Source organism: Melopsittacus undulatus, chromosome 3, assembly GCF_012275295.1.
Source record: "Melopsittacus undulatus isolate bMelUnd1 chromosome 3, bMelUnd1.mat.Z, whole genome shotgun sequence".
NCBI lineage: Eukaryota > Metazoa > Chordata > Aves > Psittaciformes > Psittaculidae > Melopsittacus > Melopsittacus undulatus.
Genome location: NC_047529.1, coordinates 93,115,130 through 93,140,007, shown reverse-complemented (window position 1 = coordinate 93,140,007; position 24,878 = coordinate 93,115,130). Strand labels below are relative to the sequence as shown.

At 35.6% G+C, this 24,878-nt stretch overlaps 1 protein-coding gene across 4 annotated transcripts in view; it reads left to right on the top strand.

Annotated features, from left to right (window-relative positions):
• The window catches only part of RGS7 (regulator of G protein signaling 7), a 246,072-nt gene that overhangs the window by 99,296 nt on the left and 121,898 nt on the right, over positions 1-24,878 (top strand). For all 4 annotated transcript variants that reach the window (XM_005146007.4, XM_031046228.1, XM_031046229.2 and 1 more), the window contains one exon: positions 5,633-5,729. In XM_005146007.4, coding sequence (XP_005146064.1) covers positions 5,633-5,729 — 97 coding nt within the window. The remainder of the gene's footprint in view (positions 1-5,632; positions 5,730-24,878) is intronic.

Genomic DNA, 24,878 nt, shown 5'->3' with positions numbered 1-24,878 from the left:
TTCTGGACTTATGAATGTTTTAAACTTTTTTTTTTCTTTTTTCTTCATCCCAACTAAGAATGAAGAGTTCAAATAACCAAATTCTATCTTAAATGGAAAATGATAAAATCTTTGATACAGAGATGTCAAACCATCTCATTTTTACACATTTGATTTAGAAAGAGTTGTCAGCACTCCTGACCTGAGATGATTTGCTGTAGTTTGTGAGCAACAGTGACATATTTTATCTGGCAATCAGTTAGCCTGTATCTCTGCTTGTCAGTGCAGCCTCCCAGGATTTATAGTTCCTGTATTTTGTGCTCTTCTCCCTGATACAGATTAGCTAGCTGAACAAAGCCCCCTGGTTCACTGAGTTCGGCAGCTCCCAGGTGGCATTATAATGTTTCAATTAAAGAAGGATGTTGCTGTGATTGTTGGCATGTGTAGTCCTGGCAAAGAGCAGCTCACATGGGAAGGGACAGAGTCAGAGGCTCCTAAAGTGTAACTCTGATGGAGCAGTTTAGCCATTCATGTAAATGTACAGATTTTTTGCCTCATTGAACCACATCAAAATACTTTCTTACAAATTGTCTGCATCCTGCAATTACAGGCTTTTTAGCTGATGGAGGTCTCAACAGAAAATTTGTAGTATAATTGGCAGCATGAGACAGAGCGTTTGTCATACAGTGGAGTTTCAAGAGAGGAGTGCTATTGAAAGGATGAGCAGTTACAGGTAATTCATTTTCAGTATAATGCTGATGAAATGAGACTATATTCTGTGTAGTTAGCAAGTGTTGGAAAATGGAAAAAAAATTGCCATTACCTTGAAAACAAGCAATGCAACTTGTTGCTTCATGTGTGTCTCTGTATGGGGACTGGGTAAGTTGCCTTTTGCAACTGCTGGCCAGCTACACTAGTGAACTTGGACTTGGTAATGTGATTGACTAGGGAGGGGAAAAATTGCCTAGGGAAACTTGGTGCATAGTGTAAGAAATTATTACATATTGTGACTTGATGTACTTTGTTAACAAGTCTGAATGAGGTTTGTAGTTACTTCCACTGTGTTATTCCACCCCTGCCTTTGGGTAAAATGATGAAATATTTTAGCAAAATTACCAAAGCTGTAGTGTGGGTGGACCCTAGCACATTCAACAGCAATTCCTTCTTCTGAGGTAGCATAACTGAGTACAAAATTGTGGCTAGATTCATTCAAGTATTCATTGATATAGATTTAATTCCCTGGCACTGAAATTTGTTTTAGTAATAGAAATTGGATTGAGATAACTGTAAATGTGTAGGCAGGTCAAGACTTCAAGCATTAAAATGTATGTCTTGAACTTTAGTTAGTTCCAGACCATTGCTTTCTGTTTTTTAGTCTTGGAATCCTTGTATCTAGTGACCATCTTTATGTAGTAGAGTTGATTTAGTCTTGCTTTTAAGGGAAGAAAATACTCTCGTACTGCACTAACAAACTTTTTGAGCTTTTGACTTTTGTCATCTTTGAGTTAATTAAAACCCCTGCTTCTTAAGAATCAGTGATGCTGAATTATGGTGCAAAGGGATAATTTTTGCAAGCCGTGTGGATGCTTAGCAATGAAACGAAATTCATATTTACATTTAGCAATGGAAAGATCAGGGTCTTCCCAAACCACATGGTGTGAAATCTAAGTAACCGTAAAAATTCTGCTTTTAGGAGTTGTATTCATTCCGTGTAGCTGTAAGTAGCTAAAGGATACTAGTCCTGGTTTCTTATGAAGACTTCCACTGTCAGTAATTGAGAAAGACAGATACCTTTAGATAATAACTGATGATTAAAGATAGAAGGGGTTAATTGTGCCTTATATGGCAGAAACCTCTTATGGTCATATTAAAGAAGAGAAGCCTATTAATAAGCCTAGTCCTTCAGTGGACTTCTAGCTATGCAGTATTGAGAGCCATCACCTTCACTTCCCATTTGATAACATTTAGTCTCTCTTCTCCAAGGCCAGATGCTTTGTGGGCTTGTTAGTTCTCTATGGGTTCTGCCTCTGAGGTAAGTTATGTGTGTGTCCATGCCTAGTTCCCAGTGTGTTTGGAGCAGAGTCGGTAGTCATTATTCAGTGGCTCCTGTGTCCTGTAACCTTTCTATTACAGGATATTGCTATCTTCCTTTTTGCTTCATATAAGGTGTTTTATCACTGTTGTCAAAGTCAGTCTTTGAAACAGATTTCAGTGTCCTTATGTGTCAGGTTGAAGACTGCAAATTATCTTTCACATGGAGATGAGTGAAATTTTAAATATTAATACTATAAGTTTGGTCTGAGGTGCCTATGCATCAGAAGATTAGTGAGTTTTTGTCCCAGTTAGAATTGCCTCACTGGTAAACAAATGGCACATTTTTGATAATATATGTTTATTTAGAAATGCTCCTGTAGAATCTATGCTTCACTGTGAACTTCCTTCTAACTACCCCTTTCCTTGTTAATTGTGTATAATGATAACTGAAAATCTAACAGATGTGCTTCTACAACTTCCTTTTCCCAAGCACATTGAGTTTCATTGGAAGAGTGATCAGGAGGCAGCTTTTTGTGTATTTGTTTTCTCTGAGTTCTTTGAGAAGGTTTAGGGCTAAAAATATCCCACGGGGTATTGGCAGTCAGGTTTAGGTAAATGAGCCCATAAAAACAGAACTGTGAAAGCCTAATTCTGAGGTGAAGTAGAGGAGTTTATGTTTCACATTTGACCATCGGGTCAGGTGACTCAGAAGCAAACGATACATCAGCAAGGAAAATTATTATATTGAGCAGCAGTTTGTTTCCAAGTTTAGAATTCTTGGGCAAAATTAGATTAAGATTTTCTTTCATTATTCTAATCAAACTATTCTGCCCTTTCCATTGTTTTAGGTCACTCTTGATGAATAGCAGACAAGTGCCTTGAGTGCTGCTTCACAAATATAATTGAGATGTTTTTCAGTGGACAAGATTATATGTTTGCTGAATTTAAAGCAGCTAAAACAGAAATAGGGCCTACATGTATTGAAAGTTAAACTGTGCACCTGCATATGTTGAGTTAAATGGTTTTAAATCTTTAATTGATGTGTTTGTTGGGATTTTTTTAATTTGCCCTTCATTTCATTGAGTTCTTACGTTTAAGATAACCACAAAACACAAGTGACCTTTTGGATTTGTGCTGAAAAAGGGACAAGACAAAGAAGGATTCTGTAGCCTCGCAGATAAAATGCAGAATCCTAGGGCAATGGTATCTTATCTGGAGTCTTCTGCTGTGTTTTGTATCTTGTTTTGGAGCATCCCCTCTCACTTATCTTTGTACACTGAACTAACCAGGCAGTTCACAATGAAGCTGTCTGGAGTGGGAGCTGCCTTTTGCACAGGTGTTTGCTCCTGACATGGAACAATAATCTGAGCTAAATGGCCAAGGGAATGTGTACTTTTGAAGTGCAGACATCCTAGACCTTGCTTTGCTAATCAGAGCCAGAGAACTTCCTCAAAGATACAGCTCAAATCAGAGTAAGGTTTTATACAGTTTAGATTAAATCTTGTTCATGAAGCAAGTTTAGGAAAGCATATGTGCATGTCAGTTAACAATATATTCTATATAACCTTGAAGGACTGATCACTGACAGAGCTAGGAATGCTAAGTATTAAACATTTGCACTCTTGTGTGATCCTGAGAAAGAGGTAACTGCATATCATTACCTGCAATGTCATGTTCCAGGACTGTGTCCTACCTTTCTAGTAGTCCTTATTATAATGCAAAAACACCTTTATCACATTGCCTTATGTATGAATTGCCTTCCAGATTTTTCCCAGTGTAACAGACATTATTATGCACTCTGCAATTCTAGCAATATTTCATAAGCTTACCATGCATGCATGGAATTTATCATCAAATTTACTTCTGTTCATTTTCATAGAAGACCATGCATCTATGGTTATAATTTACTTCCTTGTTTAAAGCAAAGATATTCACCTCAATTCGAGTGACTTCTTATTTGTTTAAGGGCTCAGTAAGACAGTTTACCAACTGAATTTAGAAGGGCTTGGAACAAGCCTCCCTTTATTATATGGATAACAAATGTAGGGGCAGACTCCATTTCATAGCATTTTTTCTGCTTGACAGTTTCTTCAGAATAATATTAATGACCTTTTCTATTTGAATAATTGAATTCCATATCAGATGAAACTCATTACAGTGTATGTTGGTTGTTTTTTTGTGACATTTGTACATTCCCTAATTCTGAGCAATAGACTCGGACTTCCATATCTTGCTAACAATATCTACATCTTGTGTGTACTTCGTATTTTGGACTGTGCCACTGGTTGGTTGTTCCTTGGGTTGTTAGTGTATGATTCATAAGTATATACAACATTCAAACCTCCAGATACTCTCTGTATAAACCTGTTTTTCATGAGCAGTCAAACTAATTGATTTTGGTTTCATTTTTGGCATGGATTTTTGTTATTTTTCATATATACACCACTGGTGACCCCTGCTTCCTTTCCTTTTCCTGGCTCTATACAACTTCCCATTGGTCCAATTAATGGACAGCTACAAGTAAAAGTGATTTGCTGTTTGCTAGTTTGGGTCATCTGACTTCTGTGGGAAAAGGCCTATAACAGAATTTTGTCTGTTAGCCTCTTTTCTCAATGCAACCCAGCCACAAATTCTTTGGGAGCCTATGGGGTGACAGAGGTGATTTGACTGATGAAGTAATATAATCTGCTCTGTCACACAGATTTTTTTCATGCAGAGTATTTTGCTGATTTAAGGAAAAAGGAAGGACAGTTGTAATTATTTTATCATGATATCATTGAATATTTTGAGGAGTCAGATATCCAAAAAAAGAAAATGAGAGTTATCTAATGTTTAAAGTTCAGTTATGAAATGTGCAAGAATAAAAAATAGCATTGTCAGCCAATGACTCTATCTAAAGATTCTTTGTGTTTTCCAGTAAAAGGGCTTGCTGTTCATAGTTTGCATGAAAGTGACCATTTAGGCTAGGCATAATTTATAAAATACACAGGCAAAATTAGCCGAAAGAATTGAGTTGGGAAAAATGAACTTATGTAAAAAATGTTTAAATACAGTAAAGTGATTGTAAACATTTTTATACCCACCCTGTTATCTACAAATATGTTACATTTTTGTCTCTGCTGTCTCCAGGGATGAAAAATTGCATCATGTATTTTTTTTCCTCTTCTCAAAAGAAGAAAATTCATATTTGGTTTGAAATTAAAAGCTCTATTTTTATTTTGAACAGACTTTTTGAGAACTGTATCAGTCCCCTAGAAGGCTTCATGAGTCTATTTTGCTTTTATATGTGGTACAATACCAGTAAGACAATCAAAACATATTCTATATCCAGCAGTGTTTTTTAACTACTTCTTTTAACTACTTCAACTAAATTTCTCTGTTCTCAGTTGGTATTTCTTTCGCAAGAGACTTTGAGCGCATACTTTTTTTTTAATGTTGTCCAAGAATAAATTACTTGCAGGTTTTTTTTAGCCTGTTCAATAAAAATATAAAATATTAACTATAAGTTTAAAAAGAAATATTTGTCATTCTGAGAGATTGATCTAGGATTTCTTGGAAAATTTATTTTAGGAAATAATTCTGGATTTCTTTATTCTTTCTCTCTTTTGCCTTTGTTCAGATGGAAGACGTCATAGCCCGCATGCAAGATGAGAAAAATGGGATTCCTATTCGTACAGTCAAAAGTTTTCTTTCCAAGATTCCCAGTGTCTTTTCTGGTAAGAGTAAAAGCACATTTCATGTATTTAAAGTTTCCATGCTATGTAAGGGAATGCTCAAATGGAAAAGCCTTTTAACTGAGTGTTATGGGGAATTCAGAGTCATCTGTTCTGGAAGAAGCATTGCTGGAATGCTTTAATTATAGGAAATGTTGATGTTTCTCTTACATTGGAGTGGGCTTATACAGGGATGTTTTTGTCCTATCAATTAAGTGAAGGAAATACTTAATTTACTACCAAAAGTAAGTTATCTGAAGATGGCAATATTTTCATTTGAGTTTCTGCATTTCAGATCTTGAAATGCAAGATCTGATTTTAGCCTGTTTAGCAACTTATGAGTTTAGTGTATAGGCCAGTATATGAAGATAAGAACTGCCATAGCAGCAGCAACTGCACCCTGCAACTGATACTGAATTGGGATTGTAGAAATTAATTCAAACATTTATGATCTGCTTTTGTAAGTGGCTGCCAGTGCCCAAGAAGCTAAGGTTGAGATGTCTGTGGTAATCTGCAAGACAGCTATAAACATTATAGCTAATTCAAGTCTGTATCATAATATGCACCAAAATCTTTCCATTTATTAAACAGAATGATATATCTATTAACTTATTTGCATATTTTTATATCATTGTCTGCATTTGTATATGTGGATGTGTCTCTTTTTGTGGCACCAATGAGTATGGAGCTCCTCTGAAACAGATGCCATTGCTAAGCCTACTTTTTCTGTACTCTGGTAACAGTTGCAATTTTTGTAGTGGAGAAGGTAATCCTTGTGTAGAAAATATTTACAGAAGTTTGTCCTGTACAGAATAGCAAGCAGAATTTTATACTTTAATTTTAAACCCTTGGAATGTCTTTGCTAATGAATAATTCTGGCACAAAGAAGGAAACAGTTTTACAGATGAACAAAATGTCTTTACGATTTTAGAAACTACTTGAATACAAACTAGTCTATGAAGAGTAGACTTATTTCCCATAAGTTTGTACAGCATGGCATTCTATTAAGTGATCTATATTAATTGCTGTTTTCTGCCTTACCTTGTGTGCTATGTATTGTAAATTAGATAGACTATGGTTATTTGTATAGCAGGAGACACTATTTGTAAATTTTTTTTTTACTGGAATAGACATACTTTTTTAAGGTTCTGTTAAAATATATATGCAGTAGTGCACAGAAGTCACTGATACAACTTCTGAATTGAGGCATTAACTCTTATCAACTGCAGCGTGAAAGAAAAGGCATAGGAGATTTGGGGGTTTCTTTCCCTTTGCAGATTTTCTCACTCAAATATCTGGTCACTTATTCTTTCTACACATGACTAAGAAACCCACTGGAACAGCAAAACTTTCATTTGTGTTCAGTTAATCTACTTTTCTCTCTCTCTTCTGGATGGATCTGAACTCTTAAAAACTTCATATTGAGAGTAGCAGGTTTCCTTTAATGTGTTAAGAGTGTGCATGTAGCAAATAAATCTCATCTAGAACTCAAAACTATTGACTACTAGGAAATATGGGAATATTGTCTAAGGATCATGATGATAATAATGAAAATGTATATAATAACAACTTACAATACTGTTATTACCCACAAAAGCATCAATATGAACATGATCAAACCAAGAGGATATGCTCTCCAGTTAAAATATATATATATGTCTATATGCTCATATATATCTATATGTATAGATATATCTTTATATATCTGTGTGTCTATTCAAAAACCATGTATTATACCCCGTCATCTATCCAGGACTATGTCCCAGAAAGTCTGGAACTTTGCAATTGTTTTTTGTGTGCAAAATGGGTAGATCTGCCACAATTAAGTCATGTTAGTACAAGGACTTAGAAAGATCGGGAAGAGTCCCTTACACAACATATAAAACATAACATGTAAAAATTAAGGATGTACATAAATTGCCTGTAGTAAAAAGTTTTTATGGGCCAACATTTTCATTATGCTGTTATAAAAGCAAGAGAGATATTTTTGTTTATTTTTATTTCATAGTGTTACTTCTAAGACAGCAAGTGAAAAACTAGTTGAAAGAGTGGTCACTTTTCAATGTAGAATTACTGACACTGTCTATGTAAGGATGGCTACATTAGCAAAATCATCTTGGGAAATGGTACCTGAATTTAACCTTTTAGTAGAATGTGGTTCTTAGATGTTTTTACATTCCTTAGATGTTTTTACAGGTAAATATTCACACAGAGAAAGATTTCAAATGCATAAAATTCTCTATAGGCTGTACATTGGTGCACTTCAGAAAAAATAAAGAAAAAGAAAAAGAAAGAAAAATAATGCTAAGATTATTTCACTTTGCGAAATTTTGGGAAAACTGATGAATTATTTTGCTATTTCTTATATTAATAGAAATCAAGTAAGTTTCTGATGTTGATATTCATACATTCATTTTTGTAAGCAAGCTGCTTGAATTAAAATACCATTTTTATTTGCTTGCTTTTTTGAAGTCTTTGAAAAGCAAATAATTTAGTTGTCTTTACCTGATTAAAATATGCTTAACATGAGTTTGCAGGCTACTTGATGATAAAGAATGCAAACCCATAGATGTGTGCTAATTGCTGTTCATATTTTTATCCACATTTAGGTGTGTACATTGACTTTATGCAGCAAATTTATCTGTAGTGTAAATTCACTAGAGATGATGAATTGCAGACCAATTTGGATGATAGCATTCCAGTCACCTACAAGCAGGAGGTGAAATGGATTGTGAGAAAGAACCCCAGTCCTTTACTGAGCTCCAATATATTGCATATGCCAAGATAAAAGCGTCAAAAAAAATGTTTTTACCTGTCCTGGTTCTTTACCTCATTCCTTAATGCCAAGAGATTTTTCCTAGCTGTTTAGCAATAATGATGTTAATGATAGTCAAGTTATTTTGAGAAAGAATTTATACAAAATCATACTTCTTTTAATGCAAACAACTATACAGACAACTTAGTATATTACAAAGTCTTTATCAGAAATTATTTGGCTTATTATATATAGATATAAACAATTATTGGAGGGGGAAGAATTCATCCTTGTCTAATTCCAAGTGGGATTCAGCATAAAAGAATCAGTGGAAGTACAGCTTTGGTAGCTGACTACTGTTACTTGTGCTGCCTGTAGACCTGCAACCTATTGTACTCATCAGTGAATATCTGTGGTGTATTTTAGTATGTCATGACAAGCAAGAATAAATATCAAACACCCCAGAATTATTCTGTGCTGTAGCTTGTTGGGCTTGATGAGCTAATCGTTTCATTACATTCAAAGCTTATTTTGCACCAAGAGCTGCATCATTCATTGATGCAGAACAGATATTTAGTCTCCATGCCCAGTGTGTTTGGATTATTTTTTTTTTTAGCTACACATGGCTTTTACAGCATTATTCTATACTGACTCATCCTGACTCTAGCTCACTGCCTTCTGGGGCTTGTGTAGCAGTGTACTGTATTCCTATTACAATTTCAGCCAAAAATGGGTTTTGTGAAAGACCTTAGCTTTTACATAGTCTCACTGAATTACCTCATCCAGCTAGGACTTCTGAGGGTAAGTACAATTAGGCTTTTGAGCAGAGAGAATGTGCTGTAGCAGATGGTCTGTAGTGATGGTTCACCTCAAGCTGAGTCACCCACGATCTTACTTGCAAGTAGGCTTAGACTGAGTGCAACAAATAGATGAATTTGCATGCATAGCTTTGCAGAAAACAGACTGATATACCTATGTGCCATAGTATACTGAAACCAGATATGCTAGATTATATTTTAGATCTTACAATGGTCACTGTTAATGGAAATTCTGCTGGAAATCATAGTATTTCTTTAGTCTTGGCTGTTTAAGGGTGTAAGCAATGCTATGGTGCAAACCATTATTGTTGAGTAATAGCTTCCTGTCTTTGAGAATGGAATAATATTTTTATTATGAAAAATATAGTTTGCTTTTGGTCATTCACATTATAATTTTGAATGTGAAGATCACATCAGAGGTTGTGTTTTAAACATTGAATAGTTCTAGAAGTCTATAGCTCTAGCAGAGCCTGAACTATCTCTGAACTGAATTTACATCAGGTGAACTGGAAGTTTCTTGAAGGAGGGATTGAATCAGTTTTCTCAGTAGCATTAAGCATAATTACACAGCTGGGCTTCTAAAGCTCGGATTGAAGATGACATATAATTTCCCATGTGGATCTTGGGAAATTTGACTTAATTTTAATTATCCCTCTTTACGGATCTGAGTTACATTCTATGGCTGCTGCAGATGACCACAGTCATGGACACTGTTTTCGGAAGGCACAAGTTTAAAATAGTGTTCAATGGCTGAGTAGACTGCAGTAGCGCAGTACGTCCTGTGTGCTTGCCATGTAGTCACAGTAATGTTATTCATCAGCTATGTATTATTGTGGCTTTGATTTGAAACGGTAAAGGCTCCAAGGAAAAAAATAAGCAGGAGAGTTTGCTCTTTCTATGCGATTATGTGTTTTGATGAACAAAAGAAGGGCTTGCTGTTGTCTCCATGGTTTTAAAATATTTTGGAGGAATGAAGAAGATAGTTTATATAGACATCTTTCCAGTCAACAGTAGGAATTGCATGAAGATTGTCACAGGCATTCTTTACTAACACTCATTAACACATTAGGAATAAAAAGATAGCAATTTGCCTCAAACATGGTTCAGCATTAGGCCTGGAAATGGATAAAAAAAACTTGCTTGAAATGATGAATGTAGGGAGTCTGACATATGAATCATAGGGATTAGAAGGAGCTCTAAAATATCATTTTTATTTTTACTAAGGAGAGACAGCAAGTAAATGCCAAAGTTTTGCTGTTCACTTTCAAGCATAAAGAAGCATTCAGGGTTTACAGATAAAGGACTGCAATAGCCAAGGGTTTGCTTTGGGGGTCTTTGTGGGGTGGGCAAGTTGTTTGGTCAGTATTAGTACTGAAAGCTTCATGAGGTAATAATAACGTGGATATTTCATTAAGAGAGATGTAGTGATATAGTGGTGTCTTATGGTCATTACAGGCTATCAGGACTTTATAGGACTTCAAAGTGTATACTATTTGAGTATAATTGGTGATAAATAAAATCTGTGGAGTGTGCCAACTGAGTGGTGTGTAAACATGAATGAGAGACACTGGCGGTTTTTTTGAAGGAGTGAGGAGAACTATAAAAATGTAAGCTCAATTAAAGGATACATACATAGATGGAATAAAAAACATGCAAGGAAAGCATGTTCATACTAATTGTTACTGGCTGTTTCTGATGTGTGGCTCAATAGTTTTGGAAAGTAATCATAGCTTAAGCCCACGAAAATAGGAAGAGATCCGTAGAAAGCTGTGTTTTAACATCTCATAGTTGAAAAGGAAGGGAAAGGATTCATTTATCTTTCCCAGGAAAATATAATCCATGTAGTCATTAGTTTTTTTCTCCTAGATGTGAAGCTGATATTGTACCTTTTCTACATAGACATTGTATTTTCCCAATTTTTAGACAGATTATTGCTATAGCATGCCATTTTATTTATTCGTTGTTTTTTTTCTGATCTCCCAAAATGCTTACTTCTGCCTGGGAAATTGTTAAGATAGTGAGATGTTGCACTTTGACTAACAAATGTATTCTCATAATCATTAGTTACCAGTCTTTATTTGAGCGCTAGTAGTACTATGCTTAGTAAAAACAGAGAATTTATGTGTTCAAACATTAAAAAATTTCTGCTGAAAAGCAGACAGTATCCTGGTCAGACGTAATGAGAGACCCCAGAAGAAACCAGTGTCATCTCACTCACAAATTACAGGTGGGTGAGCCTAAGGAATGATTCACAGGAGCTACCTGCAACAGTATTGCTTGTTATATAGAGGTAGGCAGAAAAAAATAAGGAGTGGTAAAAATGGGAATTGAATGACTCATAGGATTAATAACAAGAGAGAGAGCATTTCTTCTGTCATTGGTTTTGATCTTTCCCAGCTGAGTAATGAGTTGTTAGCATCTGATGACTTTTCAGTGCTGCTACCTAAAATACAAGATAAAAGAGAAAACTCTACTGCTTGGATTGACAGAAAAGTGCACAAAGGCATAACATCTCAATCATCCAGTACCTTTGAAGCAAAGTAATTTTGTGTTATAGGTAAATACAAGGTTTTGGGAATTTCCATTTTTTATACTTTTTCCAGGCTAAATTAACTATGTGTGAGAAGCTGGGATTCCTGTCTCCCAAGCCTCTAATTTTATGGACCCTGTTTTTTTAATTTTCCCTTCAGTGTCTTCCGTGCTGGGTTGACGACAGGTTCCTACTTTCTTTGTCTCACCATTCCTTCATCTCCCTTTTCTTGCATTCTCCTAGAGGTGTAATTTAATAGTGGAATCATTGCTGGTTTCTGTACGCCAAATCAGACTCTTGCTGTTTGCAAACAGTATTAAAATTGTGGACTCATGGCCTCAATGAGGTTCCAGTCTTTGTAAAATGCTCTGACGAAGAGATCTCTGTCAGTACATGAAGGACAGAAGCTGGCTTATTCCCTCTCCTGTGCCTGTTCCGAAGGGCAAATATGAGCAGGAACTTGCCATTTTTAAAGTTTTAATTTTCAAAGCAGAACTTTTGAGAATGAAAAGTTAATAATCCTCTATCCCCAAATGAATAGTTGATTTGAAGTTAAAACACCAGTCTCTCTTGTGCGTTGTCTCCATCACTTTGTCAGAGTGACTGATTTGCATTCAGATGTTAATGGTCTTTTGGGAGCAGATATTTTTAAAGAGGAGGCTGGTTCTCTTGTTTACTGAGATCATGTTCATGATTTTTAGAGTCATGGGTAGAAGAGACTGACTAAGTGGCGCCATAAGATTGGATATACATTCATTTGAACATAGTGAGGTAATTAACTGATTAATGAGTGCTGTTCTGTGTGCTTCCGAATTTCAGAAAAAAAAATGTATATTTGAGTGCCGTCTGCATACCTTCACCTCCTGTTTCTGTTTGTTTACCTGTCTGCTTTGGCTGCGTCACTGGTATGGTAACTTGGCCAGAGAAGGGTGCTCTTAAGCTGTTTAAGATTTGACAGAACTTTCGTATGTTAGGGAAAATCACCTTAGTGACAGTGTTGCAGTTGTGAAGCTCAGAATGGCCATGTGACAAGCTGTGGTGGGCTGGGATCATATAAGAGCTGAATACTCTTACTCACTTGAAATGAAAAGTGAATGAAAGAAAATAAGAACGGTTTTCAATAACTTTAATGCTCCAAGATGATCATGCTCTCCATTTTCATTTTAAGACCTTTAATAAATCACTCTCAGAATTAAAAGCTTTTCAAAATGTGAAAGCATTTTCATTAGCTATTTTGAACAGAACAAATTCTTAATTAAAAATTGTTGCTTCCTCCTGCCCAAACAACAACAAAAAATTGTATTTATATATTTACCTTTCAATTCTGCGGTGATTGCATTAGGAACATTAGTAAAAAGGAGAAAATATAGTAAAGAAAGTCTGAGGCAATTTTGCAAATTTGTTCTAGGAAAAACTGAAATATATGAAAACCCATTGAAAAGTATTTTAAAGTAGCCTGTGTGTAAAGCAGTCATCATAAATGTCAGTTCTCCCAAAATCAGTAGCTATGAAAAGCTTATTTTCACAGACATTTGTGAAAGAAATAGAAGTCATGCATTGATGGGTAAAATATCTTAATAATTGTTCTCTTGTTGTGAGATAGGAGATTGCTGGGAGTATTCATCTTATTTGTTGTTTGTCCACACAAAGTGCACTATTTGAATTAGATGATCCACTTTTCTTCTCAAACACCGCTTACAGCTCAGCATGTTTCCAGAGAGATAGCTGTGGTGCTTGTTCATCATAGATACAGATTTGTTCCTAGCTTTTCCTACTATGTTATTCTGTCATGAAAATACTTTCCTCTATTTTCCACACCATCTTCTTCCTAGCCAACCTTTATGTAAGATTTTGCCAGGTTTTTTAGCGGAATGGGGTTGCACCTTTCAAGCATGAGTACTTTTAAGAGGAGTAAAGGAAAAGCTGCTGCATCCACTGGGGCCAAAAATTTACCTACTTTGCCACCCTTGACACTCAGTCTCTGGACATGTAACATTCATGGAAAGGGTGGGGTGAAAAGGGAGCCCTGAATCAGGCTCACATTAACCTGAAATTAGCGGGAATTCTGCAGTCTATCACAGGTTCACTTTAGGTAGTTTGGCATTTTTTCTGGCATAACACAAGGTAATAATTTTATTTTGTTATGCTAATTTTATCTCAGCAATGAGTAGTACTTGCAGAAAGCAGTGACAATAATCTGCTTCAGCACCCGGGCACACAAACATGCCATGTGTATTTGTGCCGTATAAATTTTCTATGGAGGCAATGCATAATAAATCAGCTTAAAAAATATTTTAAGCTGATATAAGCAGCCTCTGTAATAGTGATTAATATCATAGGCTCACTGAAATCTGTTGTGTGCATAGAGCTTTCTGGGAAGACAAGAATGGAATATGTCTAAGAGTGACTGCACAGAAATATATCCAGGGGTTCTATGAAAATTATTTTCCTTCCTGGCTATCTCTTGGAAATCTCTTGGAAAGAAGTACTGTTAAAGTTGCATAGCAATGATTACAGTCATGAAATAAAGATCATTTTTCAGTTTGATTTTCAATCAAAATTATCCAGGCATCTGTATTTTAAGTAATTGTTTTGATTAGAAGGCAAAGTATACTACTTGACTTCATCCATTATGAGGTACTTCTCTGACAAAGCGCTGTTTGTTTAAATCACATTGGAGATTTTCACAGATGCACACAGAAGAGAAGCATTTTCTGAGGAGAAAGAGTTGCTACTGTGTTCACAGTCACTGATTTCTGAGACAGGAGGGATATCCACTACTCATATTAATGTAGAGAGGAAGGGTATAGCTGAACACAAATGAAGTCCTTGTTGAGTGTTAGTGGGGGTCTTACTAAAAGTTGAAATCTGTTCTCAAGGTATGCTTGAAAAACAGTCTCTGAAAACTATCCCAGAAAACAACACCCACTTAAAGATGAAAAGAAAAGAAACCAGGTCAGAACCTTGAGTCCAAAAAGTATTCATTGTCTTGCCAACACATATGCAACAGTACATAGGATTAAATATAATTTTGAATGACTGAAATGTAATCCTAAAGCTGGGAATATGTGTTAGTAGATTTGGGTCTTGAACATATGGTTGATTAGAATGGAACAAAGTAGTTATTAGATATCTGTGTGTGAGGATGTAGTTAGGCAGGTACTGCCTAGCTACAGTTAGGCAGGTATTTATAATTGCCTTATAGAGACAATAGAGATTAATGCAATTGCATTGTGAAGTATGTGTTGAAAAATATCCAGCTTTTTAATTTGTGCAGCATTGTATGCTATTGTCTGGTGGCATGGTGACTCTTTGACTTGTGATTATTTACTATATGTGTATAGGAAGCAATATAGATATATGATAAGTATTACTAGTACAGATACAAATAATACCTTCCTTAAAGGAATCCTGCTAGGTGTAATACAATGTAAACATATACATTCACTTTATTTTAAAAATGTTAAAAATGCACCTGGAATAGTAGTTCCCCTATTTCTCTTAAATGGCATCTAACATAGAATTTATGAACCTAATTTCTTTCTGCTTCAGTTTTACCATTTTAGTACATGAAAATCTATCTTATTGTCTTTAAATCTACTGTTTTAAAGTGTTGTGAAATATTTAAATGAACAGCATGCAAAGAGAAAGATTTTAATTGGCCATTTTTACAGCCAGATATATATAGTTGGCCAGCAGTTAAAATAATCACATCAATTAAATCATTTCCTGGAGACTGTGTCCCTTAAGGAAGAAATCAAGTTAGCAGGATTTACAAGATGATTTGTGATTTAGCTCCTAATTCTATTGGTTCCACCTATGAGGAAAAAGACTGTCATTGCAGTTGCATCAGAAGACTGCAGGCTTGTCTTTGCAACAGGAAAGCAAGGAGAAATTCTAATAATTGTAGCTGTTTGTATTTCTGTTGCTGCTGAAATTATCCACAGACTAGTTTTGCATGGTGCTATTATCAAACAGTGTATGTACACTTTATAATAACAAATGTCACCATAAAAGCAGGATTTTACATGTTAGTAGAATATCATTTCATGACCCCCACCTCACTGCAGGTAAGCTGCACTCAGTGCAACTGGCTTCTAGTAAACTAGGATCTAATATGCATCTGGATTGTCTGGAATTTTTTACCTGAACAGTTGCCTGGTATGGGCCTGAGTGTTTGTTTGAGCTTGGGCATGTTTAGTGAAGTGAATGATCATGACACAGACTGAACAGTCCTGTGTGATGTATCTGCATGAGATTTCTATTTGTCAGGGATTCCGGGTATTTGTGATGGTTAAGAGAAGCAGAATAGTAAGATCTGAGTTTTCATTGCATGGTTGTTACTGCATACTGGCAGTCTGAAAAACAACAAAAAAATTAGTAAGGTTTTTTGCTTTTTCTAGTGTTGGCAAGACATCCCAGGCCACAAGAATTTGAAATAGTTAAAGCATTTTTCTCCAGACTTAGGACAAGAAGCTAAAGTCTGAGCTTTCAATGTCCAAAACTGAAAGGTTTTAATTAAAAAATAAAAATTAAAAAAAAAAAATCCAGAGCAGAATGAAAAAATGGAAAGTTTGTTTTTAGAAAACATTGGAAATGGGACATTTAAGACTTTTTCAATGTCAAATGGCTGGGATTTTTGGAAAACCTATTTGTTGAAGCTAAAACTTTTGAAAAGTCATAATGAAGTTCTAATATTATTTCCTGGCAGATGTGTCCTCAAAAAAGTAATATAAGTTAAATTAGAAAGTATCTCACCCACGAAGTAAAGGTATTTCCACTCGGCTTACTGTGATTGATTATCACTATGCAAATAAATGGACCATGGATATGAATTCATCTTCACAGATTATCAAGTAATTGAATAATCAGAACAAAACAATTTGTTAACAGGAATTAAGAGTATTCAAATGTGTAATGAATGTTACTTATACCACTGCAAGCATTTGGCAGAGCCTATTATAGGATGCTCCTGAGCTTCACAATAAAGCTCAGAAGGTTAAAAATCTGTGTTCCAGTCTTTGCAGTTGAAGAATGAGCCTTGATGTTATAAAACAAGCATGTAAGCCTACAGGAGTTCCTTTGTTTTCCAGGATCCCAGCCCCACAGACTCAGCAGTCCCTGAGGCCAGAGGATATTGGCAGCTTTGAAGGTGCAAAGCCCAGTGTTCCTGCTGTGCACCTTGCCATTTCATTTCCACACAGCATCTTTTCTTGCTACATGCTGCTTCCCTCCCTGCACTGCTCCACAGAACAAGGGTGTAGACCACAGCAGGAAATGGGCAGAGCTCTTGTAGTAGATGCCAGGTAGTCAGAAGATGCAGGCTGATGACTTTGGTGTCTGAGGAACAGAGCAGAAACCCAAGACTCTCCAGGAATCCAGGTAGAAGGTACAAATAAATTCCTTACAAGGTTCTCCTTTGTCTTAGACATTGCCAGGCCTTGGGTAGTGGAGTGAAACTAACTGGAAAGCATTGAGAATAAAAAAATAAAAAAGAGAGGAAAAGGAAATTATTCTTAAGCTACCCATACCCACATTTTGTGGGATAATATTTTTTATTGTAAGGCCTGGTAGTGCTTGGGTTTAGGAGAAGGCAAAGGGGACTGATGGGTGTTTGGTGAATGTTTCATTGTTGGAATAATGTAATGTCTCTGAAAGGTTTGAGTTGTGGCTGAGAATTTGGTTCCATTGTATTATTATATGGAAAGCACCAGACATGAGGGATTTGCAAGAGATGATTCAACCACCTCAGCTCTCCCTGAAATATTTACCTTTTGAAGAATTTTGATAAAATGCTTTGAAAATACAAGGCTGTTTTTAAAAATAGTATACATATATTTTCCAGACCTGCAGAAGGGTCTGTAACCTTTGGTGATAAAACAGCTATATATGTAGTTTTGATGTACAGACACCAGCAAGGAATATGCATTTCAGGTATTTCACCATATCCCTTTGGATCACAATTTAACCACCAATGCAAACAAATATTCTTTTAATGCATTAAATGATTACAAATTTCATGAGAGTAAGTCATTTAAAACTGCTGCACAGCATTGTAACTTGGGTTTTGAATATGTATCAGGCTTGTGGGAAAATATTGAGAAGGAGGTTGATGATTAAGTTGCATTTTTTCTGTCTCTTCAGGGATAAATACAAAATTAGTACGTGGATGTGGGGGTCTCATGGATGTCAGCACCCCATGGACTTGCCTTGTGCCAGAATTTTTGCCCTTTAAGCTTTTATAATCAATTGTGAAATAGTGAAAATGCAGAAATACTTTATAGCCCTGTAGACTTCTGTAGACTCTTGTAAGTTTTGGACTTACTTATTGTGTAAGTAAAGTCTTGCAGACCTTAAACAAAATAAGTATCTAGTAAAAAGCCCAGTTGTTGCCTGAAATACTTTATTTCTAGAACAAGGGGATATTTTATGAATAGATAAAAGGCATTGGGCCAAACCTTCCTGTTAATGGTTTGTTTATATAAATTACACCTTCTGCTCTTCTTCCCACCCCTTTAGCCCTTCTGTGATTTTTCTAATTGCTGTCATCAGTAATCATTTCAAGTTTGATTTCTTATTGCTTCCATACTCCAGTGAAAAAAAACTTCTTTGTTCTCTAGTAACTTGTTTTCTGAGTAGTAATAGTAGTATTTTTGTGTTCCTATTATTTGAATTCTAGAAGTGGGTGTTTTAAAACAATTTTATCAAGTCCTTTCATACTTATAAAGACATCTGTTCAATAGAACAGATCAGAATTCTGTCTTAATGAAAGGTGGAGGTGGAATGACTCATTTCTGTTGTTTTTGCACCTGGGGTCAAATACAGATTTACAGAAATACTTAGGTAGGCCTTGCATGTTACCTGCATATTTTCAGACTGTTGAAATATCATCTAAAAATTTTATCGTGGATTCTAAAATGCCAGGCCACAAAGACATAGCTACAATGGTCAGCATATGCAAGTGGACTGCAGCTGCTCTGCTTGTGCTGTGGGGTTGGTTGCTCTGGACTGGAAGCAGATATAAAATACAGTTATGTTGCAAAGAACATCGTGTTGTTCAAGCAGAATTTAGGAGGCTAATGTCCATCTTTCTCCATGTTTTAGTCATAGCTCTTTGTTCCTTTGGGCAGCCATGTAAGGGACAGAGAACTCAGATTCAACAAGTAGTATGCTGTTGAACTACTGAGCAGGTACCATTCTGCAGTGGTTGTCCCAGGCTCTGTCAAACCAGCAAGAAGGTAATGTATACATGAATTGGATGGTCTAATATATTGTTTAATTTCATGTGACACAGCTGAGATTTAGGACACTGCTTATAAATTATCTCTGCAATGGGTTAAACGAATTCTGTAAATTAGTCTTAGTAAAACTCTCCTCCTTTTATTCTGAGAGGTCATGTACCGTGTTTAATCCAGCCAGTCACCCAATTAGTTTTGGATTTAGTCTGATATAAATACACTTTTTAGATGATGCTTAAGCCTGTTACTTCTATTAGTGATGGCATGTAAAATAGAAGTAAAATTTTTGAAAGTGTCTGAAGAACTTCATACAGAGGCAACTGTATTAAAGTAAAATTGTATATTTGGCAGAAGAAAACCTTACAGAGCAGTTGAGGAGCTATGAAACACATGAAATTATAGCGGGCTGGAGATATACCATTTTTAGAGAAATAAACCTGAGAATAAAGTGAACATCAACTACCTTTTGAAAATGCATTTTAATAGAGTCAAGATAAATTGATATACTAATGAATTTAAGCTAGCATGCTAACTGAAAATTCCTAGCTGAGAAACAAGGTCACCTACATTTTAGGAAAGGGAAAGGTATTTGTTAGCGCTCTCAGTTACAGGAAAGAATTGCAAGACTCCTGAGTAGGAAATGAGTTGAGAAGATGGAAGGCAAAATAAAGATTTTTAACAAAAGAAGGGAAAGCATTGCCATGTACTACTAGTTTAAAGGCTCCAAACTGCGTGAAGATGTTTGCTTTTTGATCAAAGGCATTACATGATTTTGGAAACAGTATCTGTTTGGATTATTTAGGAACCCTAATTATTCATTTACGGATAAGAAAATAGGAAAAGCTTTCCTCAAGGAATGTAGATTATTTAATGTAGAATGAGTGATGACTTCTTGTGGAAGAAGCAGAATCTTGTAGGGGAAGTGTGTCTTAACTTCTCAGTGCTGTGGGTTTTGAAGGGCTTTGATGTTCTGAATTAGGCTGCTTGAATTATGGCTATCCAGGACAAGGTGTGTGTTTATACATTGTCTCTGGTAATCTTACTAGAGTGTAAGAATGACCTTTCTTCTTAAAGTGCTTTGGAAAAGAATCTTTGACATGCATACTGTTTCACATTTACGCTTGTATTTCTGTTTTAAAATGTAATATTCTAGTTAGTTTCAGCTGAAAAGTCACTGTGTGATATCTCAGAAGTCTGAAAATGGAAATTTCCTTCCACTTTATTTTTTTTTTAACAAAACAAAAAGCAAAATAGATACTGAAGTCAGAGAGTGAAAAAATAATTTAGTCCTATATGTATCTATTTCAAATCCAATCATAATGGCTCTTCTGAAAAGTGCCCCCAGCTTAAGGGGCACTTAAGGTCAAATATTCTTAGATTCTCTTGTTATAAAAGGTGAGATAAAATCTATAATTCAGTGTTTGTGAAATGTTCTTCTGGCACATTTCTAGAGCTTGGCAGTTCAGTCCACACCATCAAACGTAGACGTCAATATTTGCTGAGTCTCTGTGCTCAGTTTATTACTAGTCAAGCCAAGATAGGAACTGTCTGTACTATCTGTACTCAAAAATTTAAACCTGATGTGCAGGTAGATGTAGTAAGAGATGTAGGAGGAATAAGAAGAATAAATAAAATACAGTTTCATGAATGATAATTTGCCATCTTCTGTACAAGGCATCAGGTATAAATACAGATAATGTTCTGTTTTAAAAAGTGTACTTAAAAATTGCCATTTGGGGTTTAACAAAGGAATCACTGAATTTAAATGCTGATTTTTGTAGCAAGATATCCACACAGAACATTTAATTTGCAAAAAAATAGCAAACAGAAAGAAAAATTAAGACCTCACAGTTCACAAAGCAGAGTTAAGTTTTGCATTAGCTACAGCAAAAATATAAACAGGTAGAATGTGTAGCAAAAAGAAAAATAGAATATATTAGTTGTAATATTTGCAGTAGATGTCCTCAGTCAGCTGAAACTCTTCTCAGATCAGCATATCTGTCAAATAAAAAGGAGATTATAGCCCTATGTCTTAGATCTAATAAAGATTTTCTATTATTTCGGGAAGGAATATGTTCTTGCTGACATAATCTAGAAAATAAAATATGCTTTTCATCTCTGATTGGTATTGACTTGGAAAGAAAGAAGCAGAAACAGAGAAATCCTGAATAAGAAATTCTGCCTTAAATCAACAAGTGCTTCTTTCTCACTGGGCCTTACTATTTCCAGTACTTAAATTTTCTCCTGGGAAATGAACACTGCAATTATATTACTAATAGAAGGAATGGATTAATTTTGAAATATTTGTTTACACAAAAAATGCTTAAATACTTTTTACAAGAAGAAAAACTTCAGTAATGTCCATAGAGATTTAACTAAACCTTTCTTTACTCAGAACATAACAAAATCACTGCACTTAATATATGCGTCAGCAGTAATATATGAAGCACGTGTCTTGGCAGCTATTAGAAACAAATCTAGTTTTTATGATTATGGGCAAACAGTCTGAAACTATTAATTGACTACAAGTGACACAGCACCCAGTAAGGTCAGAGAAAACCAAGAAAAAAAGCCACCCACCTGTCACTGGGTCAGGCCATGTGCTGCTGCGTGCTTGAGGAGATGGGATTTCTGTGCCTTTTGCTGCCGCTAGGCGCTGAGCACCTGCAAGGAGGTACTTGGTGGAGCTGTAATCCACTGAAGTGCAGAGCCTGGGATCCCCAAACTTCTCTCACCCAGCACCACACTGTGTGCCTTCATACCAAAGTAAGACTTTGCCTGTGGCTGTGTTAATTGTATCTGATGAAATAAAGGCTTTGTTAATTGTGTCTAGAATATAAGTAAATGTGGGTGGACCCACTAGGATCTGGGATTTCCAAAGGTGGGTTTTTTTCATCTTCAAGTTTCCTCTCTGCAGTTTCCAGCTGAGGGTGTTTATTAACAGTGTCAAGCCTGGCATGGGAGGGCACAGACTGTCCTTAATGATCATGTGTAACTGCAAAATAAGCCTTTTTGAGTTTTCACAAGACAATTTCTGTGTAATACAGCAGACTGTATTTAGTAATTTGGAAAATGGATAGGACTCAGTAGGAATTAAAGTACAAGGGAAGAGTGATCAGTATTATATACATGTTATATGTTTCTCATGGTGTTTGTATCTGGCAAATACTTAGGGTAATATATGGTCATAGCATTCCTCTCAAAAAAAGAGAGGAAACCTGAAGTTAAGCTCTTTTTACTGCGCAAGCATTCAGCTTATATTCCCCCTCACCTGCTTAAGTAACACCACAAGAAGTAAAACCGGGCAAAGCAGTGCAATGACTGACTTTTGCACAAGGTAGAATAATTTGGGGTTTTTTAATTAGGACAGTATTTGACATCAGCATATTTAAAAGTTAGTATAGAAAATGAGGAATAGTGAGTGCAAACTAGTCACTTCCATCTCATAAACACAGACTCTGTTTTGAGTCAAAGTAAGTCCAACATTGCTACTCAAAATGCTACCTTAAGAAAACAAAGCCAGAAATGTACGTTTTTTTTTAAAGAGTGATGCAATTAAGCAGGAAGACACAAGAAAACATGTGTTAGTGTGAGATAATTTATACCTTAAGGGCATTGTTGCCTAGGAAGTGTGCTATCTTACAATACCAAAACCTTTCAAGAGTCCTATTCTGGTTAATAAAATAGCAACCTGCCTAGAGGAAAGAATAAAGAACTATCTACACAAGGCAGCTAAAGCAGCCCTTAACTGAAGTGTTTAAGGCAGTTCCCATTAACAACAAAGTACTAAATTTATAAGAAGAAAATTAGTTATGGGAGAGCAGAACTTTAAATGAGTGCTATATGGTATGAATATAAATTCATTTGCAACACATGTTAACTCTAAAAGAGTAGTTATGTAGTACATTTAAGAAAAAATGTCTTTTAAGTTACCCTAGCAGGAAATGGCTGTCAGCAAAGATGTCACATATGCAGACTGTAATAACAATTATCATTGCTTCATGCATTGTAGTGCAAATGAGCAAATTTACTTGCAAACACTTTCAAGCTACTATTTAAAAGGAAGACAATCCAACAAGCATCTTACAACCAATTTTCTTTAAGGAAGACATAGGATAAAATGTGATGGATTAAAACTAAGTAGAATGTTAAGATTAAAAAAAAAATTCACCAAACACAAAACCTGTTTATTTGCAGCCACTAATGCAAATGATATGTAGTTTTCGTATGGAATAAAAACAAGAACAAGCCTGAAATGCTTAGAAGCCCTGTGTGATTTCTACATGTTAAACACTGACCTGTATCTGTACGTTTCCTGCATCTTGCATGGCTTTCATAAAGAAATACAGTAAGGCTGATTCATTATTGAAGAAGTAATTGTGATAGCTAATTCAGCACTTTAAAAATCACTAAATTATTAAGTCTCACCTACTTGAAGTGGCAGGAAAATTTACCTGTTATTTTTTAGTTACATTAATCTAATATTTTGAATATAGTATTTCTCTTGTAAATGCAATCCCCCCCCCCAAAAAAAAAAAAAAAAAGCACCTTCCATCTTTTCAGTGTTGTCTAAGGCATGGTAGTCTAACCTAGGACTCATAAGTGTGGTTTAGAACTAAGTGTCTTGGATTTTCATCACTGACTTGGCCATTCTGTCTCTGTGGTAGCAGGCTATTGTTTTTTCCTCACTGGCCACCACTCCTGTAGAAATAAAAAGGACCGTGTCTTCATCAGGGTAGTACTAGGAAAGTTAGTGTTCCCAAAGTTCTTGCACATACCGTTGTGCAAATTGTAAATCAGAAATTTCATTCTTTGTTTAATTCTTTGCTAGGCACTTTGTAAGTTTTACATGTTTAGGAGATACACTCACTTTAAATGACACAATTTCTGGGATAGTGTATCATTGTGTTTCCCTTTCTGAAAGGCTTTTTGAACAGTGATCATTCTTCTGACAAATCATATCCTTGGTGCCAAATATAGCAGGTGACCACATCAGTCAAAACCAAGACAATAGCAGGCCCTCTCTTTCTTTTTGCTTTGCTTTCAGCACAGTCATGTAACTGACGTATAAGATGCTCCCCGTTCAATGCCCTGTAGACCCATTCTTACTTGGCTTCCTTATGAGCAGAGAGGAGGGAGCACAGTTGCTAGATGGTTGTCCTGGTTTTAACATGCATGATTTCAGTTACAAACATTTTTCTAGGTTTCCTTGTGAAGGTGTCAGTTGTACCTCAAATAAAGTTTTTTTTGATAATGGGAAGGAATATAATCTAATGCCTTCAAGTAAAGCAAATATTTTTTAATGTAAATTAAGCCTCAGTGCTGCTTCTTTATAGATAGTGAGAGTTGTGATGATATTCATTTTAGAGCATGGCTACTTCAGTTTGCATACCAGAAAAAACTGCTTGTAAGACATTCAGGACATCTTTTTGAAGAATATAAAGAGTTGGAGCTTGGTTGTTTTTTTTTGTTTTTTTTTTCTATAGCCTTTTTACCTGTCTGGGCTAGGAAAGGTGCAAGCACATATAAAACATTATGGTTCTGTAGAGTGAAGTCTTTGTTATGGTTGAAGTGAAATACCTCCAGATGGCTATGGTTTCAGTACAAGTTTGCATGCATACTGATCTTAGAAAGAATAAAAATTAGACTTTAAGTTTCTTAAGCAACTTTGAATCACAGTTTGTTTACTGTAAGTTTCAGCGTATGTCATAGCTGAGAAGAACTTGAGGCATATTTCAGTATTTTAGTCAACCACTTCCTGAAACTGTTGATACAAAACAGTTAAAACATTTTTAATGACCATAGTGAAGT